The 13,335-nt window shown below is 43.9% G+C and overlaps 1 protein-coding gene across 1 annotated transcript; it reads left to right on the top strand.

Moving 5' to 3' along the window:
- Window positions 1-4,695: 4,695 nt before the first annotated feature.
- On the top strand, window positions 4,696-11,142 carry MSMB (microseminoprotein beta; the record flags this gene model as incomplete). Its single annotated transcript, XM_015455997.3, has 3 exons — window positions 4,696-4,819; window positions 5,733-5,838; window positions 10,940-11,142. Coding segments are annotated over 3 exons (360 nt in total), but the record flags the coding sequence as incomplete, so codon positions are not given.
- Between the last annotated feature and the right edge of the window lie 2,193 nt (window positions 11,143-13,335).

The following is a 13,335-nucleotide window of genomic DNA, read 5'->3' as shown; positions in this document are numbered from 1 at the left end:
GCCACTCTGCAAGACAAACGAACTCTCAGAAACTGTCCTGAGGCAGAACTGGGGATGGTAAAACAACAGTGGGGTGGGAGGTCCTCCCCATCTCCACTCGCCTGGCTCCTCCAGCCCATCCTCCATGCAGCCTCACAGTGAATTTAGTAAGCTGCGGAGCTGGCAATACCGCTGCCTGCCTAAGATCCTGAGGACCCCCAACTCTTTATTAACTTAAATTTATTTATTTATTTATTTATTTATTTATTTATTTATTTATTTATTTTTAGTAAAGATGAGTTTTTGCTATGTTGCCCAGGCTAGTCTCTAACTCCTGGGCCCAAGTGATCCTCCCACCTTGGCCTCCCAAAGTGCTGGGATTGCGGGTGTGAGACATTATGCCTGGCCAGACCCGCAACTCTTGATCGTGGGATAAGACCCTTCCAGGAGCAGTAATTTACCTAAAGAGACACAACTTCTAAGAGCACTGCCAGTCTGCTTCACCTCAAGGCTAGCAGCACCATCTAGAAAACCCAAGCCCATTCTGGCATCGTGGTGTAATCTCCTGTGCCTGCACACATCAGGAGCTCAGGATTACTAAATGCAGGAATGGAAGACATGAAGGGAGGGAAGGCTGGTGGCAGAATAGAAGACAGGAATGAAAAGAAGCTTTAGAGCCTCTCTACTCAGGGGTGGGCCTCACACCAGCAGCGTGGGCATCACCTGGGAGTTTCCATGTAGGTCTGAAGACCTACTGAAGCAGAATCTGCAGGTTATTTAACAAGCTCTCTGGTCAGGCACAGTGGCTCATGCCCATAATCCCAGTACTTTGGGAGGCTGAAGTGGGCGGATCATTTGAGGTCAGGAATTTGAGACCAGCCTGGCCAACATGATGAAACTCTGTCTCTACCACAAATACAAAAATCAGCCGGGCGTGGTGGTGCACTCCTGTAATCTCAGCTACTCAGGAGGCTAAGGCAGGAGAATCACTTGAACCCAGAAGGCGGAGGTTGCAGTGAGCCAAGATTGCACCACTGCACTCTACTCTGGGCGACAGAACGAGATTCCGTCTCAAAAACAAACAAAACAAAACAAAACAAAACAAAATAAACTCCCAGAAATTTATATGCACATTAAAGCAGCATTGGGTTGGTCATTGTACCTGGGTTCTCACCTGGGAGACTAGGTAAAGATACTGAGGCACTGACCCTGAGATTGTGTGTTTCCTATGAGCTCCCTGGGTAACTCTAATGCTTACCCAAGTGGGAGAACCCCTCTTTTTACAGGGGAGGAAAACCAAATTTCAGAGAGAGAGAAAGAGAGAGTCAGTGTTAGGCTATTTCTGTCAAGTGGGTAATCTCAAAATTAAATAATTTGCTTTCTGCTGTCACCATGTTTGGACTCTCCCCTGGTGGTTCAATCTCATGCCTCTGCTCTAGAGCTGCAGGAGACTTGGGGATTTTGCACATGTCACTTGTCCTGGGATGCAGTCCTGCCTGTCCCTGTTGACTCTCCTGCTTTGTGACTCAGTGAAACAAGATCCACAAGATTCCAGTGATCCCCAGTCCCCCAGGAGCCCTCTTTCTGCATAAAGGGAGTAAAAATGCTGTCAACAAGGCTGGCTTTTGGGGGGAAAAAACGTTTAGGTTTCCACCCTGATTTCGAGCTGAAGGTTACTCAAAAGAAGAATGAAACAGAACAAGTACCACTCCAAGTCCTGGCTTGAGCTGAATGTATCAAGCGTTGTGTTGTTTTTAAAGAATTTCTTTCTTTCTTTCTTTCTGGCTATAAAACTCATACATTTTATTGTAGAAAATTTAGAAAATAAGAGGAAAAGTCCAAAGAAGAAAATTGTCTTAATCCTCCCATCCAAAAATGACTTGTTATTTGGTACAAAACCCTCAGTGTGTTCTGAGCATCTCTCTCCGCATCACGGGAATCACGTATTTCATAGCCTGCTTCATTTCATGTCGTGACATGTGGTCATCATTTGCTCATGTGACTTCACCTTCTACCCTGCTGGCTCACCAGGTGTTTTTCTGAGTCACTGTTCTCCACCAGCTCTGTTCTTGGGCATTTTGTTTCTTTCCATTTTTCCACTGCAGTGAGCATCCTTGTGGAGGAGTCTGTCTCTGTGTCTGTGCCATTTTTAGGATCACATCTTGGAGACGAAAAGGTGAAATCAAATGTCGTAAATGGTTTTAAGAATGTGGATATATCGTAGCAAATTGTTCTCCATAACAATTGTTCAAAGTAAGTCATTCTTGTGCATATCGTCTCCCATAGATGTCTCTATTTCCCTCTGGGTATTATAAATTAAAAGATTATTCTCACCATCCCATTATGTTTATATTTCATCTACATATTTACATTTCTTTTGTTATCAGTAAGTTGAACTGTTTCACGTGTTTATTCGTCATTTCTGTGTGTGTGTGTGTGTGTGTGTGAAATGCCACTTTATTTCTCTTGCCATTTTTCTGTTTAAGATGTTTTTCTTCCCCCATTGGTATGTAATGATATTGTTCTGAAAATTTGATATCTTTCTAATTTCAGTTATGTTCTTATGACATTTATATTCTCAAATCTATTTTTCTTTTATGCTTAGAATAAGTATTTATGTATATATGCTGTGATTATTTTATGATCTTATTGTAAAAACTTAACCCTTGAATCCTTTTAGAATTCATTTCACTAATGGGGACTCAAGTAGGAAATTAACTTTGTTTCTTCCCCAAATAGTTCGCCACTTGTTCTAATACCATTTATTGAATAATCGCTCTCCACAGAACTCAAATAACATGTTTATTTTATAATAAACTTCTACATACATTTATACGTTCTAGGTTTTCTTTTTTTCTTTTTTATCTTATCCAACTACCTTTGGAACTTTCTGGGTTTTCTATTTTTATCCCTGTGTTTGCCCCCTTTTTTTTTTTTTTAAGACAGGGTTTCGCTCTGTTGCCCAGGCTGGAGTGCAGTAGTGCTATCATGGCTCACTGCAGCCTCAATCTTCCTGAGTTCAAGCGATTCTCCACCTCAGCCTCCCAAGTAGCAGAGACTATAGGGGCACACCACTGTGCCCACCTAATTTTTGTATTTTTTGTAGAGATGGGGTTTCACCATATTGCCCAAGCTGGTCTTGAACTCCTGAGCTCAGGCAATCTGCTTGCCTCAGCTTCCCAAATTGCTGAGATTACAGGAGTGAGCCACTGTGCCCTGCCTATCTTTCTATTCCTATATGAGTAACATACTACTTCAAGTAACATCACTTCATAATAAATTTCAGGAATCTTGCAGAATAAATGCCTTCATTCCCATTGTCAAAAGACAAAATTACAACACATTTAGTTTAAAGATCTTAATTGACTTTTTTTTTTTTTTTTTTTTGAGAAGGAGTTTCACTGTCTCTCCCAAGCTGGAGTGCAATGGCACAATCTTGGCTCACTGCAACCTCCCCCTCCCAGGCTTAAGCGATTCTTCCGCCTCAGCCTTCAGAGTACCTGGGATTACAGTCACGTGCCACCACGCCCAGCTAATTTTTCAGTATTTTAGTAGAGAATGGGTTTCATCATGTTGCCCAGGGTGGTTTTGAACTCCTGAGCTCAGGCAGTCCACCCGCCTCAGCCTCCCAAAGTGCTAGGATTACAGGCATGAGCCACCATACCTGGTCCTTAATTAACTTTTACTTATACGTCTATAATCAGCAATACCTCATTCCATAAAATACATTGAGTGTTCCACAGAGTTGACCAGAGAAGTTTGGCTTTATAGACAGAAAAGAGCCAGAAAAAGCAGAAACAGAGAACAAAAAGTAAATTGGTCTTTTCAAAGTGACTTTGCTTATAAGTTAAAGCAGAGGGGACTTTCTCATCATGTCAGCTAAAACTGGCCTGTTGGGCATTTGGCTATTACCTCTCACTCTCTCCTAATTTCTTAGAAGGTTGGATAAGCAACTTAGTTTTGGCTTAGTGGCAGAGAACTTCAGCAAGGGCGACTGCATTTTGGTTTGGTCTGTTGGGCCTAGTGCAGGAGCTCAGTCCAAACACCAATGGCCTCCTATACATTTTATTTAACACCATCTTCCCTTTCAAAAGTTCCCAGAAATTACCGTGTTAAGGTTTGTTTGTTTGTTTATTTAGCTCATCTCAAAAAGATGGCAAAGTCAACTAGATACTTTTCCTTGTTCTAAATTTCAGTATAGATTAACTGGTTTGTTCATGGAGTCATAAAAGATGCCATTATGACCTGGGAAATGAAGTTCTTAGCCTCACAGTCTGTGTTTATAGCCTGGCCCCAATTTTTTCCAGTCATATCTCCAACTAATCCAGTTAACTACAATAAGCTTTCAACTATATATTTATGTTGCTTCTCTTCTATATCTTTGTTAATATTTCATTCTTCTCATGAAACTCCTCATTCTGTCCTTGAAGTCTTACATATGCTGCAAAGCAGCTAAAAATTGCCTTATTTGTAAGGGTTTCCTGAACTTCCTCTGCAATGAAACAGCACACTTATCGTTGTTGCCCCATGCCTGTTGACTCCTGTTTGCCTCTTTCTGTAGTTCATGCTAGTGACTTGTGCAGGTCTTGTTCCCTCGCTAGGTCATCCGAGGTTAGGAACTCCACCTCATAACCTCTCACCAGAACCCAGCCGAGGTCCTGGTACACAGCACTTAGTCAAGGATTATCCTCTGAATTAATTCATTCTCCACCCTGACCTTTCTTCACATTACAGAATGTTCTCCTGGGCGGCTTCGTGATCTTTGCCACCTTCGTGACTTTATGCAATGCATCGTGCTCTTTCATACCTAATGAGAGATTTCCAGGAGATTCTACCAGGGGTAAATCTTGGCTTTTCAATGTTTATTATGTTATTGCAGCCTGGCAGATGGACCTGTCTGCAGATGAAAGCCTTTGTGTTTCCGTTTGTTTGTTTTTTGAGATAGTCATGCTCTGTCTCCCAGGCTGGAGTGCAGTGGCACCATTTTGGCTCACTGCAACCTCCTCCTCCTGGGTTCCAGTGATTCTACCTCCTCGGCCTCCCAAGCAGCTGGGACTACAGGTGTGTGCCACCATGCCTGGCTAATTTTTGTATTTTTGGTAAAGACAGGGCTTTGCCACATTGGCCAGGCTGGTCTTGAACTCCTGACCCCAGGTCATCCGCCTGCCTCGGCCTCCCAAAGTGTTGGGATTACAGGCGTGAGCCACTGTGCCTGGCCTCACTTGGGGAACCTTCTAAGAACACAGTAGCCTGGGTCCTGCACCCAGAAATACTGATTTCATTCTTCTAGGGTAAAGTTGAGACATGGGTGGTTTTCAAGTACCCAAGATGTTTCACATGTGGGTTGAAACATCCCAGGGTTGAAAACCACCGATGCAAAGCAAAGGGAAGTGTAGAAGTAAGATACTTATCCAGAGATAATCCAGCAGGAAAAAACATGGTCCCAAGTACCCATAGGCTCACATGGCTACCTGATTCAAAAAAAGGGCCTTATTTTTTTCTTGAAATATCTGTTCTGAAATAAGACTTAGAAGGATGTAAGCTTTCTGTAAGAAAACATCAGCAGCATGAACTGAACAGTACTGGAATTAGCTATGGGTGAATACAGGAGCACCATTCTTAGATACCTTTAAAATCATTGAGCTCCTCTCTCTCTGGGAGGGGTGTAGATAGTAGGGGCAGGACTCAATGTCCTGATAAGCCTTGTTCTCATTGCATGACTTGCACTGATGTTGTTGTGTGTATTGTTTTAGAATGCACGGATCTCAAAGGAAACAAACACCCGATAAACTCGAAGTGGAAGACTGACAACTGTGAGAGATGCACTTGCTACAAAACAGAAATTATCTGTTGCACCCTGTAAGTCTCAAGCCAGTGCTGGCCAAGAGGGGGATATAGCTGTTCTCTGAGGAACAGCTACTCCCTCTTGCAAAATTCCAACCTTCAGGGGTTTAGTTTTTGTTTTAGTTTTTTATAGACTTTTTATAGAGTAGTTGTAGATTCACAGCAAAACTAAGCAGAGGTATAGAAATTTCCCATATGCCTCCCACCCTCACACATGCACGACCTCCCCGTTATCAACATCGTCCACTGCAGTGGTATATTTGTTATGACTGATGAACCTACATTACACATCATTATCACCTGAGTCCATAATTTATGTTAGGGCTTACTCTTGGTGTTGTGGTATTGGGAGGTTAGCTTTCAGTCCTGTTTCTTTTTTAAAAATTGTGGGCCAGGCGCAGTGGCTCACGCCTGTAATCCCAACACTTTGGGAGACCGAGGCAGGCGGATCACAAGTTCAGCAGATCAAGACCATCCTGGCTAACACGTGAAACCCCATCTCTACTAAAAATACAAAAAAAAAAAAAATTAGCCAGCCGTGGTGGCGGGTGCCTGTAGTCCCAGCTACTCGGGAGGCTGAGGCAGGAGAATGGCATGAACCCAGGAGGCAGAGCTTGCAGTGAGCAGAGATTGCCCCACTGCACTCCAACCTGGGCAACAGAGTGAGACTCCGTATCAAAAAAACAAAACAAAACAAAATTGTGGTAAAATATACGTAACATAAAATGTACCATGTTAACAATTTTAAATGTATACTTGAGCAGCAGTAAGTACATTCACACTGTTATGGCATCACTGCCATCCACTTCCAGAACTTGTGCATCTTCCAAAACTGAAGCTCTGTACCCATTAAGCAGTCACTCTCCATCCCCTGCTCCCCAGCCCCTGGCAACCACCATTTTACTTTCTGTCTCTATGATTTTGACTACTCTAGGTCCCTCATATAAGTGGAATCATACAGTAATTGCTTTTTTGAGACTGGCTCATTTCACTTAGCATAATATCCTCGTGGTTCATCTATGTTGTAGCATGCGTCAACATTTCCTTCTTGTTCAAGGCTGAATCATATTCTGTAATACGGAGAGACCACATTTTGCATCTCCATTCATCTGTTGATGGACACTTGGGTTGTTTTCCACCTCAGTCTGATTTATTTTCTGTTGTTTTTGAAACTTGATAAGTAGCTTTATTCCAGACGGGCTCCTGAAGACAGGAAAGAGTATCTAAGTGGTCTGACACTATTCTAGAGATTGGCCCGGTCATCACTTTAGTCTGGGCCTTGTAGATGTGCAAAAACAGCAGTGGCTCTGAGCATAGGCAGAGGGATTAGATGTGAGGGGTAAAGGGAGGATCTGTAGTGTGCCTTGCACCATAAAACTTACGCTGCTTCACTGCTCAAGTTTAACTCACGTCAACCCAAAGGCTATGCAGATGTTTTCTGCTGGGTTGCTATGGACACCAGAAGTCTAGATCTTGAGCAGACAGAACACAGAGTACCCTCAGTGCAGTCCTAATTTACCTGTTTCCTCAGCAGCTATGTCCATACCAGCTACCTAACTCCCGACCCCCCAAATCCATCTAACTTCTTCCTGTAGCCTTGGCTTGTAGTGTTTTGCAGGAACAGGAATGCATCTGATGGCAGAAGCATTGGTGTCAAGGGGCATTTCCCAAACTTGTCTAATCACAGACTCACCTGGGAAGCTTGACAAAATGCGGATTCCTGGGCTCCATCCCAGAACTGACTGATCAGAATCTGTAGGGGAGGGGCCAAGGAATCTGAATTTTAACAGGTGCCTCGAGAATCTTATGAGGACACCCTGAGTAGAGAAGCAAGCACTTAACTTAGATCAGAACACCTGAGTCCTACTGAACCTGAAGTGCCTGGAGAGTTCCATCCACATTTATTGAGCAGGCCCCATGCTAGGTGCCAATGGAACAGGAATATTGGACTGGGAGATGGCTGGCTGCTCAGAGCAGGCTCCTGGGCATCGCATTGGCCAGATCACTGGGTATTACAGCTGAGCCTTGATTTTGTGGCTCCAGGGATTTGTGATTGTCTTTATATCAAGTGTTAATGTCACTCTGGTAGAGTGTGATTGTATCCCAGCCAGGTGAATCACTGGTGACTGATCCCTCCCTCACAAAGGAGCGCAGCTCCCTGGCGGCTAAAGTGTCCATGTCACCCAGATTTGGCATCCCAGCCCTCTTCTAAGATTCTCCACTGTAGGCTGGGATTCTCGTGGGCCTGGTATGGAAAAGAGCCAGGCTGCTCCTTGCAGTGAAGAGGGAAGAACCTCACTGTTGGAGTCAGAGTAACTTGAGTCTGAATCTCCATTCCCTTGTATACTAGTTGTGTGACCCTGAGTAAGTTTCTGAATGTCTCTGAGCCTCTGTTTCCTCACAGTATAATCAGGTATAATCAGGTGGCTATGAGAATTAAATGAGATTCTGTATATATATTCTTTAACCCAACAAACACTTAAGGTCTTCTCTGTGCCAATTCTGTGTCATGTGAGCCTGGGACAGTAACTGATACCTGGTCAGTTTTCAAAGTGCCCTTTCCCTTTCTCCTGCCATGTTGCCTATTCCATTTGGCACACTGCTCCACAAAGGGGAAATGAATCAACACCTTCTTCCCTGGAAATGCCTCACTTCCTACCAAGTTTGTTTTTCTCATCAACTTTTTTCTCCTCCATGGAAAAATACAAACTTTGATTAAGCTTTTTCTGGAAGAAGTTTTTGGACCCACTGCACCCTCTGTGGGACGCTGCCCAGATCTCAAGGTGCTCAGTGGCAGTGGAGCCTGAGGCTGGGGGCCCAGGCAGAGGCTCCAGGGCAGGGCATGGGAGATGTCCTGGGCTCCACGCTGCCTGGACCCAGGGCTAGCTCCTTGACTTGGGTGAGGAAAAGGCAGTGGGAGACAAAAGGCCAAGGTCATCCAACCACTGATTCTGGATAGCTGAATATCCGATGTTGACAGTCTCTCTTCCCTCTCTCTCTCTGCAGTTTCATCTATACAGCTAAGTCTGGTTTGCATTGAAATAAGCATCCAGTAATACGCCCGTTGCCTTACCAACTTGTACTTGCACACAGGCAGCAGAGATTCACCATTTCACTTCCTACCACCAACTAAAAGAATTGTATCTCTTCAACAATCACGACTTTATTTTTAACCTTTTTTTTTATTGTGGTAAAATGTATACTACATAAAATGTGTCAGTGTAACCATTTTAAAACGTACAATTCAGCAGCATTAAGTACATTCACAGTACTATGAATGTACTTAATTTCCAAATCTTTTTAATGACTCCAACCTGAAACTCTATATCCATTAAAAATAACTCAGATTCCTCATCCCCCAAAATCCATGGTAACCTCAAATCTACTTTCTATCTCTATGAATTTGCCTACTCTAGATATTTCATATAATTCACACGATGTTTGTCTTTCCGTGTCTGGCTTATTTCACTCAGCATGTTGTCAAGGTTCATTCATGTTGTAGCATGTATCAGTACTTCATTCTTGTTTCTGCCGGAATAATATTCCATGGCATGGCCATACCACATTTTGCCTATCCATTTATTTGTTGAACACTTGAGTTGCTTCTGCCTGTTGGCTAAAGTAAGAAATGTTGTTCTGAATATTAGCATACAATGTTTATCAATATACAAACATTGGCATATAATGTTTGAGTCCCTGCTTTCAATTCTTTTGGGACATATGCCCAGGAGTAGCTTTCTGGGTCATATGGTAATTTTTTGTTTAACTTATTGAGGAGCTGCCAAGCTGTTTTCCACAGCAGCCGCACCATTTTACATTCCTACCAGCCAGCAATCACCTTTAAACATGAAAGGTTTTAAATGACATTTCCCCCAATTTTCTAAGTAAAACATATGAATTATAGAACCATGGGGAAGTATAGGAGAAAAAAGAAGAAAAACGTACTCATAATCCTGACTACGTAAAGATAATAACTATTAATATTCTATATTATTTATTTATTTGTATTAAAAAATTGAGACAGGGTCTCACTATGTTGCCCAGGCTGGTCTCAAACTCCTGGGATCAAGCTGTCGTCTCACTTTAGCCCCCTGAGTAGCTGGGATTACAGGCATGTGACACCATGCCTGGGCTCCTGTCATCATTTCTTTATGTCTCTTTTCTATATTTTTTTTCTTTTACATAGTGGATATCGAATTTTATATTACAATTTTGTGGGCTGATTTTTCCACTTAATATTCTAGCATTGGGCTGGGCATGGTGGCTCACGCCTCTAATCCCAGCACTTTGGGAGGCCAAGGCGGGTGGATCATTTGAGGTCAGGAGTTCGAGACCAGCCTGGCCAACATGGTGAGACCCCCCCCCCCATCTCCACTAAAAATATAAAAATTAGCTGGGTGTAGTGACGCGCTCCTGTAATCCCAGCTATCAAGAGGCTGAGGCAGGAGAATCGCTTAAACCTGGGAGACGGAGGCTGAAATGAGCTGAGATTGTGCCACTGCGCTCCATCCTGGGTGACAGAGTGAAATTCGTCTCAAAAAATTAAAGTAATAATAATAAATATTCTAGCATTAGTATCATCTCATCTCATCTCATCTCATCAGAACTCTTCAAACTATTTCTATGAACTGCAGCTCAATTAGAAGTGGTCTCTGATTTTCATCAGCTTCTCCCTGGGCTCCATGACACTGGCCCGGAGTGACTCATTGCTCCGGTTGCTTGAGAGAGCTCCTTTGCCAACAGGCCTCCAAGTCAGGGCTGGGATTTGTTTCCTTTCCACATTCTAGCAACAATATGCTGGCCGCTTCCTGAACAGGGAGGGTGGGAGGAGCCAGCATGGAACAAGCTGCCACTTTCCAGAGTAGCCAGACTTGCCCCTAGGCCTGTCAGCACCTACTGCTGACCTTCTGTGCCTGCAGGATGGAATGTAGGGGTGGGCTGTGTGACTCTATGGTACAAAGTGGTCCAGGTTCCTGGAGGCCACACTCTGGGGCTGCCAGCCAAAGGGTGCCCTTAAGTTGGAGCATAGGTGACTTCCTGAACAGAGCTGGCACTGGGGAGAGGGTACTGGGGGTCCTTCCTCTTCTAACAGGCCCCTGTTTTGTCTCAATGACAGTATTGCTACACCTGTGGGTTATGACAAAAAAAAATGCCAGAGAATCTTCAAGAAGGAGGACTGCAAGTATATTGTGGTGGAGAAGAAGAACCCAAAAAAGACCTGTCCTATCGATCAATGGATACTCTAATGTGCTTCTAGTAGGCACAGGGCTCCCAGGCCAGGCGTCATTCTCCTCTGGTCTATGATTGTGTAGCCATGCCTATCAGTAAAAAGATTTTTGAGCAAACACTTGAATATGTGTGTACTTTTAATTTATAACTTGTGTATGCATTGATTTAATACACATTATAAAGAATATAAAACATTTTAAAAGAGAGACAAAAATACACATGAATGTCCAGGCACAGTGGCTCATGCATATAATCCCAGCACTTTGGGAGGCCGAGGCAGATGGATCATTTGAGGTCAGGAGATCGAGACCAGCCTGGCCAACATAGTGAAACGCCATCTCCACTAAAAATACAAAATTAGCCGGGCATGCTGGCAGGCACCTGTAGTCCCAGCTACTCGGAAGGCTGAGGCGGGAGAATCACTTGAACTTGGGAGGCGGCGGTTGCAGTGAGCCAAGATCACATCAGTGCTCGCCAGCCTGGGTGACAGAGTGAGACTCCGTCTCAAAACACAAGCAACCAACAAAAAAACCCAAACCCAAACAAAACAAAACAAAATAAATATGAATAAAAGTTCTATTTTTCCTAAGCTCTATAATAGGTCATTGTGCATCCCTTACTTGGGGGACCACTGCCACTCTTACTGTTTCTGATGTCTGCATTCTGCTGCCCGTGTCCTGCTGTCTGGTGAATGATGAAAAAAATGTGTGTCTTCAAGCTGGAATTAGATCCCTTCTTTTCTTTACAGTGTTCCTGTTTATCCCTCCTTCCTCTTCATCAGGAAGTATCTTCTGTGATGTGTCCCCCACATTCCTCTGTGTTTGCTTGAGGTCAAAGCAGCTTAGAACAAGACAGCCTGAAGAAAGTGCCCCCAAGACCACATGCAGCCCGAGGGGAATTAAAGGCCAGAGGCTCTGCCTTGCAGATAGAGCGTGGCCTGGGTGCAAGGCCACGCTCTGCCTTGCAGATAGAGCGTGGCCTGGGTGCAAGGCCCCAGTATCAGTTATCTCTTGCTACACACAGACCACCCAAAACTTAGTGGCTCAAAACAATGACAACATCGATTCTCTTTTGATTGTTTCTGTGTTAGAAAACATCTGTTAACTCAACAGGTCTGTACTGAGCACCTGGGTCAGGCAGTGCTCTGGACCTGGGGATAAAGCAGTGAACCAGAGAGATCTCAGGAGAGAACCTTGCTCTCCTGGGGCTTGGAGTTAGCTGTGTGTACGTGACAGATCAGAAATGAGCAAACAGTCATCTGTTGAACAATCGGTGGGCAACTGATAAAAAGCTTTATTTTCCCCTGTCCCCTATCTGTTCAAACATGCTATGTGGGCCAGTTGAGCAATCTAGACAGGTCCCTAAGCTTTCTTGGTCACCTTCGGATAGTTTAAAAAAGTGGTCTGAGTTACATTTTGAGTTACACAAAGTCTCATTCCAGGGGCTGCATCTGAATTGAGAGGCAATGGGGGACAGGAGAGTTAAGGGCTCCTTCTGCCTGAGGTAATGTTCTAGGCTGACTTTTCATGGGACTTTTGTGGGCCTCTCTTTCCACAGCTCTCCTTCCACTCACAGCCTATGGCTGTTATCTTAGCTTCTGCATCAGAATCTGTGTCTCCTGTTGTTTTCTAATGAGGTTGCCTTGCCCCTTGTAGGAGTCACTCTTGGGTGAGATCCATAAAACCCTGCTATGAACATCTCCTTTGCTGAGGAATGTGGGGAAGCAGTTGGCAACTGAGTATGGAGGACCTCTGTCAAAACTGAGGCAGAAAGAAGTGCTATTTTAACATCTGGTCACAAGTAAATAATGTGGGTTATTATCCGGGCTGTAAACTGGACGTGGTGGCTTATGCTTGTAATCCCAGGTGACGTGGGAGGATCGCTTGTGCCTAGGAGTTCGAGTAACTCAGTCTGGTAACACAGTCTGGTAACACAGCAATACCCTGTCTCTACAAAAAAAAAAATTTTAAACCAGGCATCATAGTGCACGTTGGTAATCCCAGCTACTCAGCAAGTTGAGGCAGGAGAATCGCTTGAACCCAGGAGGCAGAAGCTGCAGCGAGCCGAGATTGCACCACTGCACTCCAGCCTGGGCGACAGCGTCAGACCCTGTCTCAAAGAAAAAAGAAAAGAAATAAAGAATCTGGGTTCTGACATTTATTTATTTACTCAATGTATTTTTTTTTTTTTTTTTTTTTTTTTTGTCGCCCGGGCTGGTTTTTTGTATTTTTTAGTGGAGATGGGGTTTCACCATGTTAGCCAGGATGGTCTCGATCTCCTGAC

This window comes from Macaca fascicularis, chromosome 9, assembly GCF_037993035.2.
Source record: "Macaca fascicularis isolate 582-1 chromosome 9, T2T-MFA8v1.1".
In the NCBI taxonomy this organism is placed as follows: domain Eukaryota; kingdom Metazoa; phylum Chordata; class Mammalia; order Primates; family Cercopithecidae; genus Macaca; species Macaca fascicularis.
Note: the sequence above shows the minus strand (reverse complement) of the source record. Positions and strands in the feature narration are given on the sequence as shown.